Below are 22,500 nucleotides of genomic sequence, written 5' to 3'. Positions count from 1 at the left end.
TGTCTTCACCTTCAAAGACGTTGACAGCATATTTTGTTGACTTTCTCTTACTTTCCGGAACAGTATTTGCAACCAGCTTTTTAATGTCACTATCCCTAGACTCCAGAAAACGAATTTAATTTTCTTCCATGTAAAATGAAAACTCTTCTGCTTCCTTTTTGTTCCGCTGGCTTTTTCTCTTTTTAACGGAAATGATCGCTAGAGAATTTCGAAGGTCAAATCTCGACGCAAACGGGGTTTATTGCGTGATATTGCCCCACGTGACATAAATTAGCCAATAAAATCGCCAGAAAATTAATGGTGGGTTACCGAGATTCAGTGAACAAACCAGAAAGCTAGAGAATACGATCTGTGAGATCGAAAATTTAATAACTTGATATATTACTGAGAAATTCTGCCAAAGATCGGTAATACATGGTTTCATGATCCTGTGCAGTCGGCAAAAAAGCTCCATTGTTTATTTTTCTCTTTGTCATTTCCTAGGCATGGAATTGAAAGAATTTTTACCATCACTGGAGTCTTTGTTTGAAGCAGAGGAACTTAGAAGCGCTGGACTGTCGGAAAACACACAGTTTCATTTCCTGCTGAAGTCTGGTTATGAACAAATCGCTCGAGCGTCTGCTTTGCCAAGTTAATTACTTCTACCACCCACTCGCCCATCAAGGAAACAATACACGAATGATTGTTTACATGGACTCCAAAGGAAGAAGAACTTTCTTCCGGAGCAACAGATTTCCTTGTGCTCTCTTTCTCTAACGAGAAGACGACTTTGAATTGAAAGTGGTGTATAAACGAATCTCCGCTTGCAGGCACCTTCTGTAGTTGAGGTACTCTGGACATTTCCGCACGGCTCCGTTTGCAATTTCATGCTAGAGGACACAAATGTTCGGTCCATAAGAGGCCGGTTACGGTAGATTCGATTGTGGTCAATCCGGTTTTCAGTGTCATCTGGATGCATCAGTTTGATTCAAACTATGAATAAACATGAATTGAAGCGCAACCAAGGCCAAAATCCCTCTTACCCCTTAAAACTGCATCTCTAAAACAATGTGATTACCGTCGATATAAAACACACAACTTGGTTCTGCTGACTTTGTATATTGTGTAACATTTTTCTGCTTACATGTCATTTCTTGAGCCCTCTGCTTTTGGACGAGACTAAATAAATATATTACGATCTCTATTTTGGGGTGTTTGGTTTCGTTTGTAGTAAAGAGAATATAGATTTCTGCTTTCTGTTACCGTAATTCTTGTTTGCCGAGAAAATAGTCCTTTGACAGCGCACTACATCAAGAACACTCGTCTTACGGGAAGAGAAGAATCTTTAAAGATGTCCTGAACAATAAAGATATTGCCAGTCGTTAAGGGCCACAGTCTTCTTTCCTTGATATAATCAATATGACGTCCAATTCTCGGACCATCGGTAGCCCAAAGGCATGATTGAGACGCTACAATTAGAAAGAAATCGATTGGTGTCGATTACATTGACTGCGACACCGTGAACTGTGCTTAGTATTTTAGAGAAAGGTTAACTAGGAAAATCCCACGGATCTTACCACATTGGATAAACAATGTGACTTTCTAAAAGAAACTGAATCGGGCTTCGAGTAAGCACTAAAATTTGGTTAGAATACGTTTCCGTTGCTTGGACTTTGCAGCTGGCCTGTTCTTGAGTCTTCAGATGTCAGAGGTTTCTAATCCGAATCACCGCCCCTTCCTTGTTGCAATGAGACTGTCACTCGCAGACATAACACAGCGGTGACAGCGTAGCCTGCTTATCAATGTCTCCTACTCCAACTGAAGACTGCGAATGTCCTTGGCCAGTTCTTCATTTTCTTCTATCATATTGTCAGCCTCCTAAATAAAGACAAAAGTTTTAGTAACCCAGTGTTATTCTGTTGTGTGGCTGTAAGAAAATGTTCAGTCTAAAGCCGCAAATTCCTCTTTTTCTTTTACCTGACTTAGATGCTCCATTTTGATCCTTTTCTTTTCTCGGCACTTTTGAGCAGCAACTTTATTCCTCTCTCTTCTCTGTTGTCGTTTTTCCTCTTCTTCCTTTATTAACTATTTAAAAGAGAAATCCTGGTTGATTGTGTCGTTTCCGGTACAAAGCAGAGGGACCCTGGGTAGGAGGTTGACTACAACGACTGGAAAGATAGCGCAGGATCTAACCCTAACACTAACCCATTCACTCCTAAACCGGCCATACTTAGTCTCTACTTTTACTCTGTCTAACGCCAGATGATTTCACTCGTCAATGGGGAACCCCCAGAAGTCAATGGGTTTAAGGCACAATATTTACATTTATGTTTCTTGTATTATCCATCCTAAAAACGTTTTTAGAGAAAAGGCCACCTTTTCAAAATGAACGGATCGTAGGTTTTGGAAGTGGTTTAACAGGACGAAAACGATTTCGGAGTCGTGGAAAACGGTCTTAGCAATGTCTTTCTTATAAAACGAATGCTTGGAAAGACCTCAGAAATAGATACAGAGAAAAAGCTGGCACTTCACTGAGCATGCGCAGGGATGGCGCAATGGTGAAAGCACTCGCAAATAGAAACCTGTAGCACATCATTTGCCCTATCACGGGTTGTTAGTGTTCGCGGGAATAAATGTTCTTTGGAGTTCCCAGTATCATTAATTAAAAAAGCTGGTAAACGTCTCACTTATTTATTTATTTATTTATTTTTTATTTTTATTTTTTTTCTTAAATCCAAAAACACTACACCGTGAATTTTCATTTTTAATATCTTCCACCGACATCATGAAAAAAGGTTGTCTTAAAAATTCTGTTGTCTTAAATTTATCATCGACGTTGTCCCAGGAGAGGCATGTGATAAACTACTTATGCAATGTCTTCTCATGATTTACGGGTGAATAATATATTCTTGTATCATACCTTGAATTGTATGCAGTGAAAGAGAAGTTGACATACATTTCACGATGAACTATCCGCTATCGCCCTCATACTACTGTTATTGTAATCATTCCATCTGAGATCATTGCAAAGCCGTGTCTTAGGGTGTACGAACAAGAGTTGTCGTGACATAATCATACTGTTTTTCCCTCTTTTCAACACTGAATACAGCGATTTTATATCAACTAATTAAAAATGAAAGTCTGTCTCAAGGCTTACTATGTATACACTGAAAAAGAAAGTGACTCGACAGCTTATCACTTAAGAGCATCGCATTACTCTTAATTTTTTTAATCTAAACTAGCATACCTTCTCTACTGTTGGTTTGTTAGCTGGTGTTGTTAGAATCTCCAGATGGTCCAAACCTTTTGTAAGTCTTCTGTTGAAGATAACATTCTTGAGTTCGTGTTTGATATCCGCCATTTCACTCGGTTGCTTTGAATCCGTGATTTTAGCGGCTTCCTTTCTGTATGAATTGCTTACCTCTGCTGTTTCATCGCACGCTTCCTTTGGTTTTAGCTGGAATTTAAATTCAGGAAAGTACTTAGGTTTTTCTGAGAAAATAAGCTATAGTTACTGTATACCGCATTTCCTAGAAATTAACATTAACATATCATTTCTTATTACATAAGTATAGAGATTTACGTACACTTCCGTGATGAAATAAAAATGACATACCATGTTTTCACTAGTGAAAAATTGTGGTATCGGCGTTTTGATTGGTCGGACGATTTTTTCTCCAGTGAAAACTTGTCGTATCAGCCTTTTGATTGGCTAATATTATGTTGAACTTTGGCACGAGTGGCCTGTGCACTGACAGCGGGAGTAAAATTTGTAAACATGGCGGTCTACTGGTGTATGGTTTTCAAAGTTTTTGATTTAATTATTGCTTAGTTTTCTCCACAAAATAATTCAGAAGATCTTACCTCGTTAACTTTATGATCTCTTGTACTTATTACTACAAATTACTTCATGGTTGGCTTGTTTGTACGATTTTTATTACTCACTCGTTCGTTTACGCGATCCTTCACAACTCGTGGAAAAAAATCGTACGCAGTCACCAACCATGAGGTAATCTATAGGTCTTTTTCAGGAAGTGCCGTCAACTAACATTGTGGGGTTAAAGGTCGTTGCCTTTTGACACAGCTGATCATCAATGACCGCTTTCATGAAATTGTTTTGGGGCCTCTTTCCCTCTTTCCTCTTTCCCTATTTACACTGTGACATAAGAAAAAGGAATCGTTGCCATTTTCTTATGCTTATGCTTTGCTTAATTGTCACGTTAATAACTGTGTAAACCGGTGCAGTACAAACAGAAGCATAAGACCGTCGTCCGCCATTTTGGAACGTGGCTCGTATCGTTCTTCTGCCAGTTTTTTTCCTGGAGCTAACTGCGCTTGTGTATGTCACTTTATCTCTGATGCTTATGCAAGAAGTGTGAACCTCGTTATGCTTATGCTTATGTTTATGCTTATGTCGCAGTGTGAACCACGCTTTAAACGAGAACAAAGCGTCTAAAGGAAGAGATCCTGGTAGCAAAATAAGGCACGTTCCTTGGCATAGTTTCGTTTTTCAATGAACTGACTAGAGCGAGTTTCAATCGACTGTCGTGAAACCAAAACCAAAGTATTTACTTTGGCCCATCCAAAATTTCGGAGACAATCCAGTAAACCAATCAATACTCAAAGTAATTACACAAAGCGCGGGAAAATGTGCACGCGCGAGCCACAATTGGTTTTGGTTTCACTTCTGATTGGTTGAAAAAATGGCGCGAGAACTTTGAACCAATCACGGAGTGAAGCAAATGCAAAACCAGAGCAATTTGCTAATTACTTTCGACACTCAATTGAAAACCGCTCTAAAATTGAATAAGCAATCAAATTAAACCGTGCAGCGTCAACAACAACAAATGAAACTATCGTTAGAACAGGAACTCATACTATAGATGTAAAAATGATGCTATTTCTGTCCAACAATTCCTATCGCTATTAATTATACATAGGCACATTTCTTCAAATAACCTAGGATTTTGCGTTTGTCTATGCCCAGTACAGAGCTTAATTCTTGTTTTTTTTTTAACTGGCCGAAAACAATAAGAATCATGGTACGACAGAAAAGTCCGACACAGCTTTTTGATTGCAGTTTCATCGTCAGAATAAGATTATCCTCGATCGTGTTTTGCTGGATTCTCCGGTTGCGCGAGACAGTATCCAAACAAGATCAGTGGTTTTAAGAAATATATTTATCCTCAGGCAAAGGTAGCTCTCGCGATCACAGGTAGACAAAAGTTAAAGTACTCTTTGATACGAATTATTATGATATACAATTTCACAATTTCCTGATGTCAATCACTTCTCGTCAAACAATCGATAAAACCCTAGGCCCAGTCCCCGACACTCTCCCCCATGTACGCTTCTGAAAGGAGGTACATGTTACATTCTTTGACCGGGCTGAAACTAAACTAACTGAAGATCAATTTTTAGTGTCCCAAACGATATGGGACACGGCTGATGCTATCACTAGTCATGCAATGTCCTGCTACTCAACGAATAAACAATGATATTTTGCTATGCAATGTTCTGATTGCTCAACGATTTCTTGAATGTGTGCTGCGACTGCAACAGCTGCGTCCCTCCTTGGTCTCGTGTTAAACTCGGGAGCTTCTGGATTCAGCACATAATTGGGCTTTGTGACACTCGTAAGCTCCGAAGGGTAGAGTTGCTGAATTGGATGCTCCAGACTTCCCTTGCTTGTTCGGACTTTCGCACCTCTAACAACGCCGTCTCTCCCCTTAATTAGAGCGGTTACAATCCCCAGTTTCCAATGATTCCTGCTCTTGGTCTCGTCTTGAATGGTCACAACATTACCAATGTTGGGGTGTGATGTTTTCTCGCCTCCTGCTCTCCTGTTCATGGTGATCTCTATGACTACGCACGTACTCTCGGGTCCATCGATTCCACACCATGTCGTTGCAAATAGACAAGTATCTGGCTCTCTTGCGCAGGTCTTTATCAGGAACATGCATGGTGTGACTGCAATTCCGGGAGATGACTCGGGTTGATATGCGACATAGAGTATGGAGTAGCTGAACGTCCTCTTCAAGATAATTCAAGGGCCGGTTGTTTAGAGCGACTTCTACATCCAACACGACTTCTTCTTACTCTGGGAAACGCAGCGTCCCGTTGCCGATTGATTTGTAGAATGCATTCTTGAAGAGGCCAATCAAACGTTCAAACTGGCCTCCCCACCATGGGGCGCGACTCAGATTGAACTTCCACTTGATGGAGTTTTCAGCAAGGAACGCATGGCACTTCTCATCAATGTGCACCTTCTGTAACCATTTCGTAGCAGCTTTGAAGATAAATCCATTGTCGGAGTATATGATTTCTGGTCTTCCCCTTCGAGCTATGAACCGTTTGAGGCTTGCTAAGAAATCTGATGTTTGTAAGGACGACAACAAGTCAAGATGAACTGCTCAAGCTGCAAGCATACAGTACCAGATATGCCTTGCCCTCCTTCTTTGGACTCTGCTGGAGTCGGATTGGTCCTGCGAAGTCCACTTCTACTACTTAGAAGGGTATAGTACCTTGCGTTCTGGTTATAGGTAAACTGCCTGGCGGAGGCGCTTGGTATGCCTTGGCTTGGAATTTCTTGCAACCGTTACAGCTCCCTCTAAGCTTCTTTACAAGACGACGTAGTCTTGGCACCCAGACGTTCTCGCGCGCCTTTGCCATTTTTAGCCCAACCCCTCCGTGTATTGTGCAGAAGAGCGCCTGGAAGACAAGCTTGGCAGTAAATGGATGATCATCTGGCAGGTAGACCGGATACTCACCTACAATTCATCCGCGGGATTCGTAGACTTGCTGACTGTTAAGTTGAAGGCTCAGTTGAAGTTGGTGAGTTTGAAAATTAGGCTTCTGTAGAGCTGAATGCTGGGCTCGCTTCACCCATCATAGGTTCTGTGACTCAATCTCTTCAGTGCTAATTGGTCCGGTTGTTCTGAATTCTCTTCTCGTCTTGCAGTTCTTCAGAAATCGCTGGATCCATGCGCCGATGCGCAAGGCTCTTGGTAATGGATGTCTGTCAAGTAGGTTGTCAAAGGCATCATGGGTTGATTGACTGACTGCGAAGACCTTTACTTCCGGTGTTGGATGTGTAATTACATCAGGCGGTGTTGGATGTGTAATTACATCAGGTGGCCAAATTGATGGGTCGGACAGCCAAGATGGACCTTGTTTCCACAGAATATCATTTTCAGCAATTCTCCCTCTGCTGGCAATATCAGCTGGATTTTCCTCTCTTGGAACGTGATGCCATGTAACTTTTTTTTTTTCTACTATCATATCAACTATTAATGTTAATGGAGGGTTTGACGTTCCACTTCGCACTTACCCACCCACCCCCACGCAATCAAGCTGGTAAATCCAATCGAGGATGTCTTGATATTATTTGCAGTTGGTCATCACTTCCTGCTAAGGATCCTCTGATAACAGCAAGAAATACTATTTTCTTTAGAACAGTTGAACTGACCTACAATTAAGGTACGATTTTAAACTTACTAGAAATAAGTTATAAAGGTGTTTTATTAAATTTTCATCAAATTCTGAACGCTTGGACACTTGGAAATTAAAGCCAATTACAGTCGCGAATAGTTTTCACTTTAGGTCACACGGTATATTTGGTTAATAAACCCCTTCGGGCGGCTGGTATGTCGACTGATAATGTCCGCGGCAGAGAGATTGTCCGAAAAATTAATATTTGGCCGAGAAGCGAAGTTTCGAGGGCAAATATGAAAATTTGAGGACATATTCTCAGCGAAGGACATTATCAGCTAGAATACCAGCAAGCCAAAAGGTTTATTTATTTTATAACCCCGCCCATCAATTTTCATATCGCGCAAAAAAACGGCCCGTAAAAAGCCATTGTTGATCTGATGGCGATGATTCGCATTTTTGCGATGCCCTGTTCAAAATTTGACTAGAAAGTATGTCGGTCTCAGGAAAAAAATATCACATCATTTTGATTTTCACTGCGAGCCGAAAACTCAAAAACACGGCGCTTTTTAGCTTGTTGAAAAAGAAATTTCAACCATGAAAGAATGTGCAAAGGCTGGATGACAGCGGAGTGTTGTCAGTGTCCATTCCTCATTCCCAGTCCCCGTCCCCATCCCACCTTTCCCCGTTCGTCCTTTTAGAGATAGTCTTTTCAAGTACGGCTGAAATTTTTCTCCCCATCGAACGGTTGGTTTATGTGTTTTTTACTTATTAAACATTGTATTGAACTATCTACTCTATAATAACTCAGTTTATGTTCGAGTAGTATTAAGTCTGCTCATAACTGTCTTCACCTTCAAAGACGTTGACAGCATATTTTGTTGACTTTCTCTTACTTTCCGGAACAGTATTTGCAACCAGCTTTTTAATGTCAGTATCCCTAGACTCCAGAAAACGAATTTAATTTTCTTCCATGTAAAATGAAAACTCTTCTGCTTCCTTTTTGTTCCGCTGGCTTTTTCTCTTTTTAACGGAAATGATCGCTAGAGAATTTCGAAGGTCAAATCTCGACGCAAACGGGGTTTATTGCGTGATATTGCCCCACGTGACATAAATTAGCCAATAAAATCGCCAGAAAATTAATGGTGGGTTACCGAGATTCAGTGAACAAACCAGAAAGCTAGAGAATACGATCTGTGAGATCGAAAATTTAATAACTTGATATATTACTGAGAAATTCTGCCAAAGATCGGTAATACATGGTTTCATGATCCTGTGCAGTCGGCAAAAAAGCTCCATTGTTTATTTTTCTCTTTGTCATTTCCTAGGCATGGAATTGCACTTCCACAGTTTCATTTCCTGCTGAAGTCTGGTTATGAACAAATCGCTCGAGCGTCTGCTTTGCCAAGTTAATTACTTCTACCACCCACTGGCCCATCCATCAAGGAAACAATACACTAATGGTTGTTTACATGGACTCCAAAGGAAGAAGAACTTTCTTCCGGAGCAACAGATTTCCTTGTGCTCTCTTTGTCTAACGAGAAGACGACTTTGAATTGAAAGTGGTGTATAAACGAATCTCCGCTTGCAGGCACCTTCTGTAGTTGAGGTACTCTGGACATTTCCGCACGGCTCCGTTTGCAATTTCATGCTAGAGGACACAAATGTTCGGTCCATAAGAGGCCGGTTACGGTAGATTCGATTGTGGTCAATCCGGTTTTCAGTGTCATCTGGATGCATTAGTTTGATTCAAACTGTGAATAAACATGAATTGAAGCGCAACCAAGGCCAAAATCCCTCTTACCCCTTAAAACCGCACCTCTGAAACAATGTGATTACCGTCGATATAAAACACACAACTTGGTTCTGCTGACTTTGTATATTGTGTAACATTTTTCTGCTTACATGTCATTTCATGCCCCTCTGCTTTTGGACGACACTAAATAAATATAATACGATCTCTATTTTGGGGTGTTTGGTTTCGTTTGTAGTAAAGAGAATATAGATTTCTGCTTTCTGTTTCTGTAATTCTTGTTTGCCGAGCGAATAGTCCTTTGATAGCGCACTACATGAAGAACACTCGTCTTACGGGAAGAGAAGAATCTTTAAAGATGTCCTGAACAATAAAGATATTGCCAGTCGTTAAGGGCCACAGTCTTCTTTCCTTGATATAATCAATATGACGTCCAATTCTCGGACCATCGGTAGCCCAAAGGCATGATTGAGACGCTACAATTAGAAAGAAATCGATTGGTGTCGATTACATTGACTGCGACACCGTGAACTGTGCTTAGTATTTTAGAGAAAGGTTAACTAGGAAAATCCCACGGATCTTACTACATTGGATAAACAATGTGACTTTCTAAAAGAAACTGAATCGGGCTTCGAGTAAGCACTAAAATTTGGTATGAATACGTTTCCGTTGCGTGGACCGTGCAGCTGGCCTGTTCTTGAGTCATCAGATGTCAGAGGTTTCTAATCCGAATCACTGCCCCTTCCTTGTTGCAGTGAGACTGTCACTCGCAGACATAACACAGCGGTGACAGCGTAGCCTGCTTATCAATGTCTCCTTCTCCAACTGAAGACTGCGAATGTCCTTGGCCAGTTCTTCATTTTCTTCTATCATATTGTCAGCCTCCTAAATAAAGACAAAAGTTTTAGTAACCCAGTGTTATTCTGTTGTGTGGCTGTAAGAAAATGTTCAGTCCAAAGCCGCAAATTCTTCTTTTTCTTTTACCTGACTTAGATGCTCCATTTTGATCCTTTTCTTTTCTCGGCACTTTTGGGCAGCAACTTTATTCCTCTCTCTTCTCTGTTGTCGTTTTTCCTCTTCTTCCTTTGTTAACTATTTAAAAGAGAAATCCGGGTTGATTGTCTCGTTTCCTGTACAAAGCAGAGGGACCCTGGGTAGGAGGTTGACTACAACGACTGGAAAGATAGCGCAGGATCTAACCCTAACACTAACCCATTCACTCCTAAACCGGCCATACTTAGTCTCTACTTTTACTCTGTCTAACACCAGAGTATTTTACTCTGTCTAACGCCAGACGATTTTACTCGTCAATGGGGAACCCCCAGAAGTCAATGGGTTTAAGGCACAATATTTACATTTATGTTTCTTGTATTATCCATCCTAAAAACGTTTTTAGAGAAAGGGCACTTTTTCAAGATGAACGGATCGTAGGTTTTGGAAGTGGTTTAACAGGACCGAAACGATTTCGGAGTCGTGGGAAACGGTCTTAGCAATGTCTTTCTTATAAAACGAATGCTTGGAAAGACCTCAGAAATAGATACAGAGAAAAAGCTGGCACTTCACTGAGCATGCGCAGGGATGGCGCAATGGTGAGAGCACTCGCAAATAGAAACCTGTAGCACATCATTTGCCCTATCACGGGTTGTTAGTGTTCGCGGGAATAAATGTTCTTTGGAGTTCCCAGTATCATTAATTTAAAAAGCTGGTAAACGTCTCACTTATTTTTTTATTTATTATTTTTTTTAAATCCAAAAACACTACACCGTGAATTTTCATTTTTAATATCTTCCACCGACATCATGAAAAAAGGTTGTCTTAAAAATTCTGTTGTTTTAAATTTATCATCGACGTTGTCCCAGGAGAGGCATGTGATAAACTACTTATGCAATGTCTTCTCATGATTTACGGGTGAATAATATATTCTTGTATCATACCTTGAATTGTATGCAGTGAAGGAAAAGTTAACATACATTTCACGATGAACTATCCGCTATCGCCTTCATACTACTGTTATTGTAATCATTCCATCTGAGATCATTGCAAAGCCGTGTCTTAGGGAGTAGGAACAAAAGTTGTCGTGACATAATCATACTGTTTTTCCCTCTTTTCAACACTGAATACAGCGATTTTATTTCAACTAATTAAAAATGAAAGTCTGTCTCAAGGCTTACTATGTATACACTGAAAAAGAAAGTGACTCGACAACTTATCACTTAAGAGCATCGCATTACTCATAATTTTTTTCATCTAAACTAGCATACCTTCTCTACTGTTGGTTTGTTAGCTGGTGTTGTTGGAATCTCCAGATGGTCCAAACCTTTTGCAAGTCTTCTGTTGAAGATAACATTCTTGAGTTCGTGTTTGATATCCGCCATTTCACTCGGTTGCTTTGAATCCGTGATTTTAGCGGCTTCCGTTCTGTATGAATTGCTTACCTCTGCTGTTTCATCGCACGCTTCCTTTGGTTTTAGCTGGAATTAAAATGCAGGAAGGTACTTAGGTTTTTCTGAGAAAATAAGGTATAGTTACCGTATACGTCATTTCCTAGAAATTAATATTAACACATCATTTCTTATTACATAAGTATAGAGATTTACGTACACTTCCGTGATGAAATAAAAATGACATACCATGTTTTCACTAGTGAAAAATTGTGGTATCGGCGTTTTGATTGGTCGGACGATTTTTTCTCCAGTGAAAAATTGTCGTATCAGCCTTTTGATTGGCTAATATTATGTTGAACTTTGGCACGAGTGGCCTGTGCACTGACAGCGGGAGTAAAATTTGTAAACATGGTGGTCTACTGGTGCATGGTTTTCAAAGTTTTTGATTTAATTATTGCTTAGTTTTCTCCACAAAATAATTCAGAAGATCTTACCTCGTTAACTTTATGATCTCTTGTACTTATTACTACAAATTACTTCATGGTTGGCTCGTTTGTACGATTTTTATTACTCACTCGTTCGTTTACGCGATCCTTCACAACTCGTGGATAAAAATCGTACGCACTCACCAACCAAGTAATCTATGTCTTTTTCAGGAAGTGCCGTCAACTAACATTGTGGGGTTAAAGGTCGTTGCCTCTTGACACAGCTGACCATCAATGACCGCTTTCATGAAGTTGTTGTTTGGGGCCTCTTTCCCTCTTTCCTCTTTCCCTATTTACATTGTGACATAAGAAAAAGGAATCGTTTCCATTTTCTTGCGCTTATGCCTCTGCTTTGGCTTAATTGTCACGTTAATAACTGTGTAAACGGGTGCAATACAAACAGAAGCATAAGACCGTCGTCCGCCATTTGGGAACGTGGCTCGTCTCGTTCTTCTGCGAGTTTTTTTCCTGGAGCTAACTGCGCTTGCGTATGTCACTTTATCTCTGATGCTTATGCAAGAAGTGTGAACCTCGTTATGCTTATGCTTATGTTTGTGCTTATGTCGCAGTGTGAACCACGCTTTAAACGAGAGCAAAGCGTCTAAAGGAAGAGATCCTGGTAGCAAAATGAGGTACGTTCAGAGGCACAGTTCCGTTTTTCAATGAACTGACTAAAATTGAATAAGCAATCGAATTAAACCGTGCAGCGTTAACAACAACAAATGAAACTATCGTTAGAACAGGAACTCATACTATAGATGTAAAAATGATGCTATTTCTGTCCAACAATTCCTATCGCTGTTAATTATATATAGGCACATTTCTTCAAATAACCTAGGATTTTGCGTTTGTCTATGCCCAGTGCGGAGAGAATCATGGGACGACAGAAAAGCCCGACACAGCCTTTTGATTGCAGTTTCATCGTTAGAATAAGATTGTCCTCGATCATGTTTTGCTGGATTCTCCGGTTGCGCGAGACAGTATCCAAACGCGGTCAGTGGTTTTAAGAAATATATTTATTCTCAGGCAAAGGTAGCTCTCGCGATCACAGGTAGACAAAAGTTAAAGTACTCTTCGATACGAATTATTATGATATACGATTTCACAATTTCCTGATGTCAATCACTTCTCGTCACACAATCGATTAAACCCTAGGCCCAGTTCCCGACACTCTCCCCCATGTACGCTTCTGAAAGGAGGTACATGTTACATTCTTTGACCGGGCTGAAACTAAACTAAATGAAGATCAATTTTTAGTGTCCCAAACGATATGGGGCACGGCTGATGTTATCACTAGTCATGCAATGTCCTGCTACTCAAAGAATAAACAATAATATTTTGCTATGCAATTTTATGATTGCTTAACGATTTCTTGAATGTGTGCTGCGGCTGCAACAGCTGCGTCCCTCCTCGGTCTCGTGTTAAACACGGGAGCTTCTGGATTCAGTACATAATTGGGCTTTGTGACACTCGTAAGCTCCGAAGGGTAGAGTTGGTGAATTGGATGCTCCAGACTTCCCTTGCTTGTTCGGACTTTCGCAACTCTAACAACGCCGTCTCTCCCCTTAATTAGAATCCCCAGTTTCCAATGATTCCTGCTCTTGGTCTCGTCTTGAATGGTCACAACATCACCAATGTTGGGCTGTGATGTTTTATCGCCTCTCGATCGTTTTACGTACTCTCGGGTCCATCGATTCCACACCATGTCCTTGCAAACAGACAAGTATCTGGCTCTCTTGCGCGGGTCTTTATCAGGAACATGGTGTGACTGCAATTCCGGGAGATGACTCGGGTTGATATGCAACATAGAGCTTGGAGTTAAAACTGATAGCTGAACGTCCTCCTCAAGATTATTCAAGGGCCGGTTGTTTAGATCGACTTCTACATCTAACACACCTTCTTCTAACTCTGGGAAACGCAGCGTCCCGTTGCCGATTGATTTGTAGAATGCGTTCTTGAAGAGGCCAATCAAACGTTCAAACTGGTCTCCCCACCCCACCATGGGGCGCGACTCAGATTGAACTTCCACTTGATGGAGTTTTCAGCAAGGAACGCATGGCACTTCTCATCTATATGCACCTTCTGTAACCATTTCGTAACAGCTTTGAAGGTAGATCCATTGTCGGAGTATATGATTTCTGGTCTTCCCCTTCGAGCTATGAACCGTTTGAGGTTTGCTAACAAATCTGATGTTTGTAAGGACGACAACAAGTCAAGATGAACTGCTCTGGTCAAGCTGCAAGCATACAGTACCAGATATGCCTTGCCCTCCTTCTTTGGACTCTGCTGGAGTCGCATTGGTCCTGCGAAGTCCACTTCTACTACTTGGAAGGGTATAGTACCTTGCGTTCTGGTTATAGCTAAACTGCCTGGCGGAGGCGCTTGGTATGCCTTGGTTTGGAATTTCTTGCAACCATTACAGCTCCCTCTAAGCTTCTTTACAAGACGACGTAGTCTTGGCACCCAGAAGTTCTCGCGCACCTTTGCCATTTTTAGCCCAACCCCTCCGTGTATTGTGCACAGGAGCGCCTGGAAGACAAGCTTGGCAATAAAGGGATGATCATCTGGCAGGTAGACCGGATACTCGCCTACGATTCGTCCGCGGGATTCGTAGACTTGCTGACTGTTAAGTTGAAGGTTCAGTTGAACTTGGTGAGTTTGAAAATTAGGCTTCTGTAGAGCTGAATGCTGGGCTCGCTTCACCCATCATAGGTTCTGTGACTCAATTTCTTCAGTGCTAATTGGTCCGGTTGTTCTGAATTCTCTTCTCGACTTGCAGTTCTTCAGAAATCGCTGGATCCATGCGCCGATGCGCAAGGCTCTTGGTAATGGATGTCTGTCAAGTAGGTTGTCAAAGGCATCATGGGTTGATTGACTGACCACGTTTCATCTTAGCTTCGGCCATTACTTTAGGTGTTGGATGTGTAATTACATCAGGCGGCCAAATTGATGGGTCGGACAGCCAAGTTGGACCTTGTTTCCACAGAATATCGTTTTCAGCATTTCTCCCTCTGCTGCCAATATCAGCTGGGTTTTCCTCGCTTGGAACGTGATGCCATGTAACTTTTTTGTGTTGTTGAATCTTGTCCACCCTGTTTGTGACAAACTGTTTGTACTCCCCTTGGCCCTTGATCCAATAAAAGGCAAAAGTTGAGTCAAGCCAACAGTGGATCGTACTTGGGTGGATGCTTAGGGCGGCTTGAACGTTAGTGACTACGTTTAATAATAATAATAAATAAATATTGCTAGTGCTAATCACCCTTACTTGCAGTCGAGGACTGAATTGCGAAGGGCGCGGCTCACGACATCGAGCTGAAAGCATACAAAGGCGCTTCTGGCTGTCGCTATACAGTCCATGTTTTTTTTTATGTCGGAGCACAGCACCACAGCTAGATGTTAATTAGCTGTGAGTTGGCGGACATGTGGCCTACGATGAGCTCCTATCTGGGTATTGTCAGACTTTTTGTCGCCAGTCGGGACTTTGCGCATACGAGTTGCTGGGTAACATTCTCTCTCTGGTGGACAACTGCATACACTGCCGCGCAGACTCCATTAATGCTAGCATCTCCAAAGGCGTGGTTTTCAGTGTCACACTGAAGTTGTCAGCATCTCTATCCCAGGGTAGACTTAGGAACTTTCTTTGTGAAGGTTTGCCTACTCCGAGCTGTTGTTTTGCGAAAGTTAAATCTTGCTGATTGCATTGAGAGTTGGGAGGCCCCTCTAACTCAGGTGCGTTTGAGTGCCATTTGTGAATTTCGAAGGTTGCGTCGCCAAATACTTAGTGACAATGATTTTCTTAGATGCAGCGGCCTTGATTGTCTCTCCTCCTGTGAACAAATCGTCAACATAAAGATTGCCGCGAACTTCCTTGATGAACTCCGGATGTTGCCACTTCCATGTGGCCAGGTGCTGGTTAATTACTCCTCCGAGAAGAAAGGGTGAGCAGGTCATTCCAAAGAGAGCCCGCGAAAAACGGAAGATCAAGATTTCGTTACTGTTAGGAGGTTTCCAGTGGAAGCGTAGGGCGTCTTTCCCTTCTTCCTTTATTCGAATCTGAAGGAAGGCCTTTTTGAGATCAACTATAAGAGCACCGGGTAGAACCTGGATCGCACTAGGATATCCCAGAGACGGTTTTGCAGCGGGGGCCCTGGGTTCAGGCAGTTGTTTAAGGATGGCTGGTCGCTCTTTTCTCTTGCGGAGGTATCATAAACGATTCTGAGTTTGGTACTTTCTGCATCCACTCTATTGACTCCCTTGTGTGGGATGTCGAACTCTTTTCCACAAACGACGTCTGGTACAGGCTCAATAATTCCTTGCTGGAGTTGTTCTTGAAGTATGTTGTCGTATTCTTCGTACTGTCCGTCTCGGTGTAGCTTGCGAATCAACTGCTCTAACCTTCTAATCCTTCCGGCTTCGTTTGTTGGCAGGTCTGGTTGATTTGTCTTCCACGGTAGCTTGGTTTCGTACCAACCAGCTGGATTTCTCTCGAGTTGCTCTTTAAATTCCTCGTAGACCATCTGTTGATCGCCGACATGTACGTCGGACAGGCCAAGAACGTCGAGGGTGCAAAGTTGTTCATAGTCTGATGATGTGGACTGCGTTAGAAGGATCGGACTGCCAACATCTTCTCTTCCTGGTGACATTACCGTCCATCCGAGTAGAGTTTTTTCTGTAACGGGTTTCCCAGTTCGCCAGGTTTTCCAACTCTCGGTGGCGTTGCTGTCTTTATGGTAGCATACTCGCTTGCGCCTAAGATTAAGTGGATCGGAATTGTGCCCTGCTGCCCTTGTCTTCAATTTTTACTCCTTTCAGATGACTATACTTGTCCACCAGTGTTGCGTAATTTGGGTTAGCGCCTTCTAGAGAGCTCAGCCTTGTGAACCTTCGTTACCTCAAGGTTCATGTTGAATTGGCCGTTTACTTATCCAAGGGTTGCTGTGTAAATTTCCAGGTGGGTTGTCGATGATCCGAGCAACATATCGATTCTTTTAGTGACCGTTTCTTTTCGGCTGTTTTTTAAGCGCGTCGATCAGTTTCGCCGATGCTTGGGAACTTTCGGCTCCCGTATCAAGCAGGGCGTGCGTTTTAATGCCGTCGATTTCAACAAGAATAATGGGGTAAATGACTTTCTTGTTCACTGGGTCAAGTGCAGTCAACACTCTGTCTGGATTGTGACTTATTGGCAGCCTCTCGCCGATTGAGGTGTGGTGGCGTTTCCCGCAATTTTGGCAGTTTGTAACGCTTCGACATTCTGAAGACTTGTGAGGGCCTGTGCAGTTGAAACATGACTTCCCAGTCATCAGGAATCTCTTTCGTTCTTCAGCTGAAGGAACAGAGGAGCATTCAGATGGCCTGTGGCTGTTGGCGTGACAATAAACTCATCTGCGTATATATTGACTCTTCCACTGTTGTGTCTGGAACGCGCGGTTGGGTTTCTCTCGTTTCTTAACCGTTTCCGGTTCTGACTTGAAGTTGTCAACAGAATTTCGGCGTGTCCATAGTCGCAGAGCATTTGTGAGTTTCTTGAAATCCCATTGTTCCCACTCCGGGTCATTTCGAACAAGGTCTCCTCTTATCATCGGCAATTTCTCAAGTGTCAAAGACACCATTCCATTAACGTCATCGAGCTGATTGAGTGAGGCACGTCAATGATTTCCTTTACGTAGGCCTTGAAAATTCCGCTTTCCTTTCCGAATCGCTCCTGTAAAATCGCTTTCGCTCTGTTGTAGCCTTCTGGTCAGTGTGGTAAAGCCTCTATTGTTTTCCTGACTCTGTCATCCAATAGTTCACGCAGATAAGTGAACTTTGTTACTGGCGGCACGCTGCATTTATCGATTGCTTCAGTGAACTGACCCCAAAATCGTGGCCAATCTGTAAAGGACCCATTAAATTTGGTGATAACTAATTTCGGAAGTTTGTGCTTGTTCGGTTGGGGTGCTTTTATGTTGATGTTTTAGCTCGTGTTCTTCCTGTAGTTTGAGCCTTGTCTCTCGCAATTTGATCTCGAATTGCATTGTTTTCTCTTGTTCTTCAATCTGGTGCTCTTGTCTTCTTCTTTCAAGCCATTCCTCTAATTCTTCCATCTGGTTCTCTTCATTCCACTGGCTAATTCCGTCATCTTCTAGCTTGGCAGCTATCTTGAGAGCTTCAACTTCTCTCCTTGTTTTGTCGACATCTGTCAGAATTGCCCTTAGGTTTCTAACCAGTCTGGATATGGCAGATTGCTTTTGGGCTTTGAGTAGGTCGTCAGTTTTCCCGGCGGTTCTTTCAACCTGCTTTAGCTTAGTTTGAAGGGTGGACTCGAGCTCTTCCATAGCTGCGATCGACGATTCGAGGCGTTAGGCTTTCGGAATTCGGCGCGGTGATAAATTGAGGACTTAAAGGTTTATACTCGCAGATGTCCTGGCATGGTCGCCACGTTTGCTGGATTCTCCGGTTGCGGGGCACAGTATCCAATCAAGGTCAGTGGTTTTAAGAAATATATTTATTCTCAGGCAAAGGTTGCTCTCGCGATCACAGGAAGACAAAAGTTAAAATACTCTTCGATACGAATTATTATGATATACGATTTCACAATTTCCTGATGTCAATCACTTTTCTTCACACAATCAACAAAACACTTGGCCCAGTGCCCTACAGTGTTGTGATCGCTTTCCGATTGTCCCCGAACTTATCAGGTTATAACACGCGTCCGCTTTACTTCGGCATGAAAAAGTAACGACGATCCATAAAGCCAGCCAATCAAATCAATTCATTCATTTCGTTCGACTATTTTGTTTAGTCGGGTACTGTAGTGAAGCATCGTGACCCGGCGATTCGATGGATCCGGAGATCCTGAGTTCAAAACCCATTCTGGCTTCAAACTATAGCTGAAAAGGCTGTTTCTCGTTCAAATGATGCTCTTTTCTGACAGTTTTTTTGTCCATACAATTCATACGGTCACTCTCATAACGACGGTTCGAAATAGTCCAATAGGGACGACTTTAAATGACATTGTAAATAGAGGGCCTATCTCTATCGTTTTTAAGATTGGACTTCTGGTTCCGTTTGAAAGCGGTTGCTCTGTAATTACTGTGGTATGAAGTGCGGCCCAGGGCGTGTGTTGTAAATCAATAGACCTTTTCGGCTTGTACATTTTGTTTTCCCAATACAGATCATGTGATAACACTCAGGAGGTTTGGTCTTTTGTTTTGTTCATTAAAGTGAGGGCATGAAAGCATGAATATGCCTGCATGCACTCTTTTTAATGAACAAAACAAAGGACCAAGCCTCCTGAGTATTATCACATGATCTGTATTGGGAAAACAAAATGTACGAGCCGAAACGGTTTATTGCTCACGTGTGGTGAATGTTGCACCATTTTTTTTTTCTTCCAACAGTCGATATAAAGGGGAATCATAAGCCCATCGTTGTCTAATCTATCACTCAAAATATCATTACTGAATACTGAAAGTCTATTGCATAATAAGGTATCTCTGAAACTTTACCAGATGATCTCTGAGTAATGACGCTTTCAAAAATTCAAAATTTTAAAGTTTTTTTGATGGCGGCTAATAACTCGCTCGTTATTAAAGCCAAAAGGCTGAAAATCGGAATTTAACTAAGTTCAACACGTTCTTTTACCTTTTGAAGTCAACTTGTATACCTTCGATCACCAAACTCTTGTGTTAATGCGACAAAACATAAACAATGACGTCAGCAAAGAGGAAAATGCGTCTTCCTCTTCCACCGAAATTAATTTTGGTTCATTTTCACTTTTGATATTCTCCTGCCTATACCATAAATTGATCTTGAAAAGTTTTCAAGCGGTTTCAAGAGGACATCTATTGAGCATCTCGGGTGGAATTAACTATAAAAGAAAACGATTAAGGATGGAGGAATGAAATTTTTCTGGATGTTATATATTGGGGCTGGTTAATCTGGGAGCCGGCGAGTCATGCGAGCCATGGGAATTTCGCATTTAAGTCTAAGCACCCGTTTCAAATAGCGCTGATAAACAGTTTTTAAGTCTAAGTACCCATTTTAAAACGGTTATCTTCCAATAACTGTGTGACTCGCATGGCTCGCCATGCTGGCTCGCATGACTCGCAGCCATGGCTCGCAACCATTGCTCGCATGACTCTCTGGCTCGCACATTGCCCTGACTCACATATATTTCTTGTTTGGCAGTCAAGATTATCTTTGTCATTTTGTCCATAGTTCAGTTTTGTCCCATTACGACGTTACGCTGGCCACATTAGGTCACATTGATGATTACTGCTTCCACAGCGGGATAACTAAAATGACCAGGCGTCCAATGAAGTCGTTTGTTAGCTTTTCAAAAGAAGTCATTCCTGAAAATGATGTCTGTCCCATTGGCTCTACATTTCAGTCTCATTTCGTCCTTTTCTTAGGAAAATTAATATCACGAGGCCCTCAAACTATTTGAATGTCCTCGACTTGATGGAAGGCGTGATATCTTCTGCAACAAGACCTTCATTGAGAGTTCTGCGTGCCCAGCTTGCGCCCTTCCGGCAACTCAGGGCTAGCGTGCATGGCCGGCGATCACTACGCAAGTCTAATAACCCCTCACTATTTAAATGTAGAACTGAGAGATTTCAATCTAGCTTTTCTCCAGCAATGTGTAGTAAATCACATGATAGGCTTTAGGAACAGCAGTGCATTTGTATATTCTGTATGATACAGTCAAGCTTATTTTGAAGATGTAGCTCCATATTTGTTTGTTTTCAGATATTGTATGTACATTCACAAATTGCAATTCAATCTAAGGCGCTGTTATACTGTGAAATGTTTCGTGCAACTTGTCTTGGCGACATTTTGGCGAGACAAGTTGCACGAAACATTTCACAGTATAACAGCGCTTTCAATGGTGCTTTTATTTGTCAATAAAATACTCCATTATTACAACCCGTTGGCGGTATTAGGGTGACATTTGTACACGATTTTGTCAAAGTAACTGGCACTTCTTTGATTTTAACTCATTTTTGGCCTGTTTCGCTACAGTTAATGATTCCGCGTAACTGAAACAAGATACAAATAGGATAACTTTCATGCCTCAGCTATGGTGATGTTCCACGAGCCACAAACGTAGTTCTAAAAATGTATTTTTTTTCCTTTATAAACAAAGAACGCTTTCAGGATCAGATTCTCGATCCAAAAAGGTAAGAACACCCTTCATTTTCCTCAGCAATAGGGCATTCCACTGCAGGACATCGAATTTAAATCCCATGAAATTAAAAGTTGATTTCGTACCCTGACTGCCTCGAGTTGAAATGTTTGGGAACGAGTTTCAGTAGGCAAAACAAATAAAGTTTTCAATCCCTCTGAACTCAATATGGCCGGCGTGTGATGACACCACATTTTAAAGAAATCATCGAAAATCTCTTATTGACAGCGATTCTGTTGTGACGGAAATTCACTTATTATCTTCCATCGGGAAAGAGGACCATTTTTTTAGCTTTGCTTAGATTCAGAAAAAAATCCCATGTTCAGTTAAAATAATTCTAATTCCAGTTGACGTTCGGAAATGTTGAACTACAGCTGAGCATTTAACAAAATCTCCACAGAACGAAACCGTCGGATTCTTCCACTTTTGAAATGCGTTAATACATGTAAGGACACTTGAATGACGCCCTAAATAATTTGTTACGAACTATGGTAAGCCTTATCGATCTTTTTGCGTGCAGTGCGATTATGGCTAAATCGTAGAATAGTATACATTGATTTAGGGGTACTATTGTCCGATTTACCACGAAGTTATTTACCTATTTTACGATTTAAGTCTCCGATTCTTCCTTTTCAACAATTTTGCCTTAAGATGATCAAGAAATCATGTTCCGATTCTCCGATTCTTCCAATTCTGCTGCTTTACCTTAGGGATGCTTTAGAAATCATTCTCCGATTCTACGATTTCACCTTAATTAAGATGGCTATAATCAAGCATTAATGTGTTTGCTTCACGCATTTTAGTGCATATTTTTGCGGCTCTCTGCGCAACAACGACGTGAACTCACCACTTATAGTTGAATTTGAGGCTTTCACGACAACGTGAACATATAAATAACAAATTTCCATTCTTTGTTTTAAGTGTAAAACCGCTCGTACCAATTCATTTTTAGAATACTTCGCACATATTGTACGACGCCAACGAGATCCAATAATCTCGAAAGACTTTACGATATTGCAAAGTTACAATTTGAGGTGATTGTCACCGTTGTAGATCGTTAAGTGCCTAATGTTTCCATTTGCCCAACGCTGTTTGGGTGAAAAAAGATCAAGTGGGCTGTCCTTAAGGAACAAAACAATCAGTGACGTTCGTTTTTTAAAATGCACGAATAGGAATTTATAGTCATGACAAGTTTCCTGTTTGAAAACCATATACTTACCTGCGAAGAAACGACAGAGTTACAAGAGTATATTGAGAAATGCGCACACGAGATTAACGGTAATTTATCGAACAGTGTTACGA

The 22,500-nt window shown here is 41.5% G+C and overlaps 3 protein-coding genes and 1 long non-coding RNA gene across 5 annotated transcripts in view; 1 reads left to right on the top strand and 3 right to left on the bottom strand.

Moving 5' to 3' along the window:
- Nucleotides 1-1,080: 1,080 nt before the first annotated feature.
- On the bottom strand, nt 1,081-3,938 carry LOC138025195 (cyclic AMP-dependent transcription factor ATF-3-like). The gene is made up of 4 exons (XM_068872388.1): nt 3,844-3,938; nt 3,227-3,436; nt 1,957-2,064; nt 1,081-1,857 (listed from the first exon to the last, which is right to left on the bottom strand). The coding sequence occupies exons 2-4, from the start codon at nt 3,338-3,340 to the stop codon at nt 1,789-1,791; spliced, it is 291 nt and encodes a 96-aa protein (XP_068728489.1). The 5' UTR covers nt 3,341-3,436; nt 3,844-3,938; the 3' UTR covers nt 1,081-1,788.
- A 2,136-nt stretch (nt 3,939-6,074) lies between these two features.
- On the bottom strand, nt 6,075-6,651 carry LOC138025810 (uncharacterized). The gene is made up of 2 exons (XM_068872968.1): nt 6,504-6,651; nt 6,075-6,352 (listed from the first exon to the last, which is right to left on the bottom strand). Exons 1-2 carry the CDS (start codon nt 6,649-6,651, stop codon nt 6,075-6,077), a joined length of 426 nt encoding a protein of 141 aa, XP_068729069.1.
- A 1,591-nt stretch (nt 6,652-8,242) lies between these two features.
- LOC138026621 (uncharacterized) lies at nt 8,243-10,050 on the top strand. The gene is made up of 2 exons (XR_011127302.1): nt 8,243-8,662; nt 8,739-10,050. It is a non-coding gene; the product is annotated as an uncharacterized lncRNA (long non-coding RNA).
- LOC138026620 (cyclic AMP-dependent transcription factor ATF-3-like) overlaps nt 9,275-22,500 on the bottom strand; it is a 25,829-nt gene continuing 12,603 nt past the window's right edge. For both annotated transcript variants that reach the window (XM_068874045.1, XM_068874044.1), the window contains exons 2-4: nt 11,425-11,634; nt 10,148-10,255; nt 9,275-10,048 (exon numbers count right to left, since the gene is read on the bottom strand). In XM_068874045.1, the coding sequence (XP_068730146.1) occupies nt 9,896-10,048; nt 10,148-10,255; nt 11,425-11,634 (471 nt within the window). In that variant the 3' untranslated portion in view covers nt 9,275-9,895. The remainder of the gene's footprint in view (nt 10,049-10,147; nt 10,256-11,424; nt 11,635-22,500) is intronic.

The sequence above is a fragment of the Montipora capricornis genome, chromosome 12 (genome assembly GCF_036669925.1).
Source record: "Montipora capricornis isolate CH-2021 chromosome 12, ASM3666992v2, whole genome shotgun sequence".
Taxonomy (NCBI): domain Eukaryota; kingdom Metazoa; phylum Cnidaria; class Anthozoa; order Scleractinia; family Acroporidae; genus Montipora; species Montipora capricornis.
This window is presented reverse-complemented; position numbering and strand designations above follow the sequence as displayed.

Coding starts and splice junctions, on each gene's coding strand:
- LOC138025195 (XM_068872388.1), bottom strand. CDS start 3,340: ATGGCGGATATCAAACACGAACTCAAGAATGTTATCTTCAACAGAAGA. Junction 2,065..3,226: donor ACAAACCAACAGTAGAGAAG/GTATGCTAGTTT, acceptor TCTTTTAAATAG/TTAATAAAGGAAGAAGAGGA. Junction 1,858..1,956: donor AAATGGAGCATCTAAGTCAG/GTAAAAGAAAAA, acceptor GTCTTTATTTAG/GAGGCTGACAATATGATAGA.
- LOC138025810 (XM_068872968.1), bottom strand. CDS start 6,651: ATGGCAAAGGCGCGCGAGAACGTCTGGGTGCCAAGACTACGTCGTCTT. Junction 6,353..6,503: donor ACCTATAACCAGAACGCAAG/GTACTATACCCT, acceptor TACAAACATCAG/ATTTCTTAGCAAGCCTCAAA.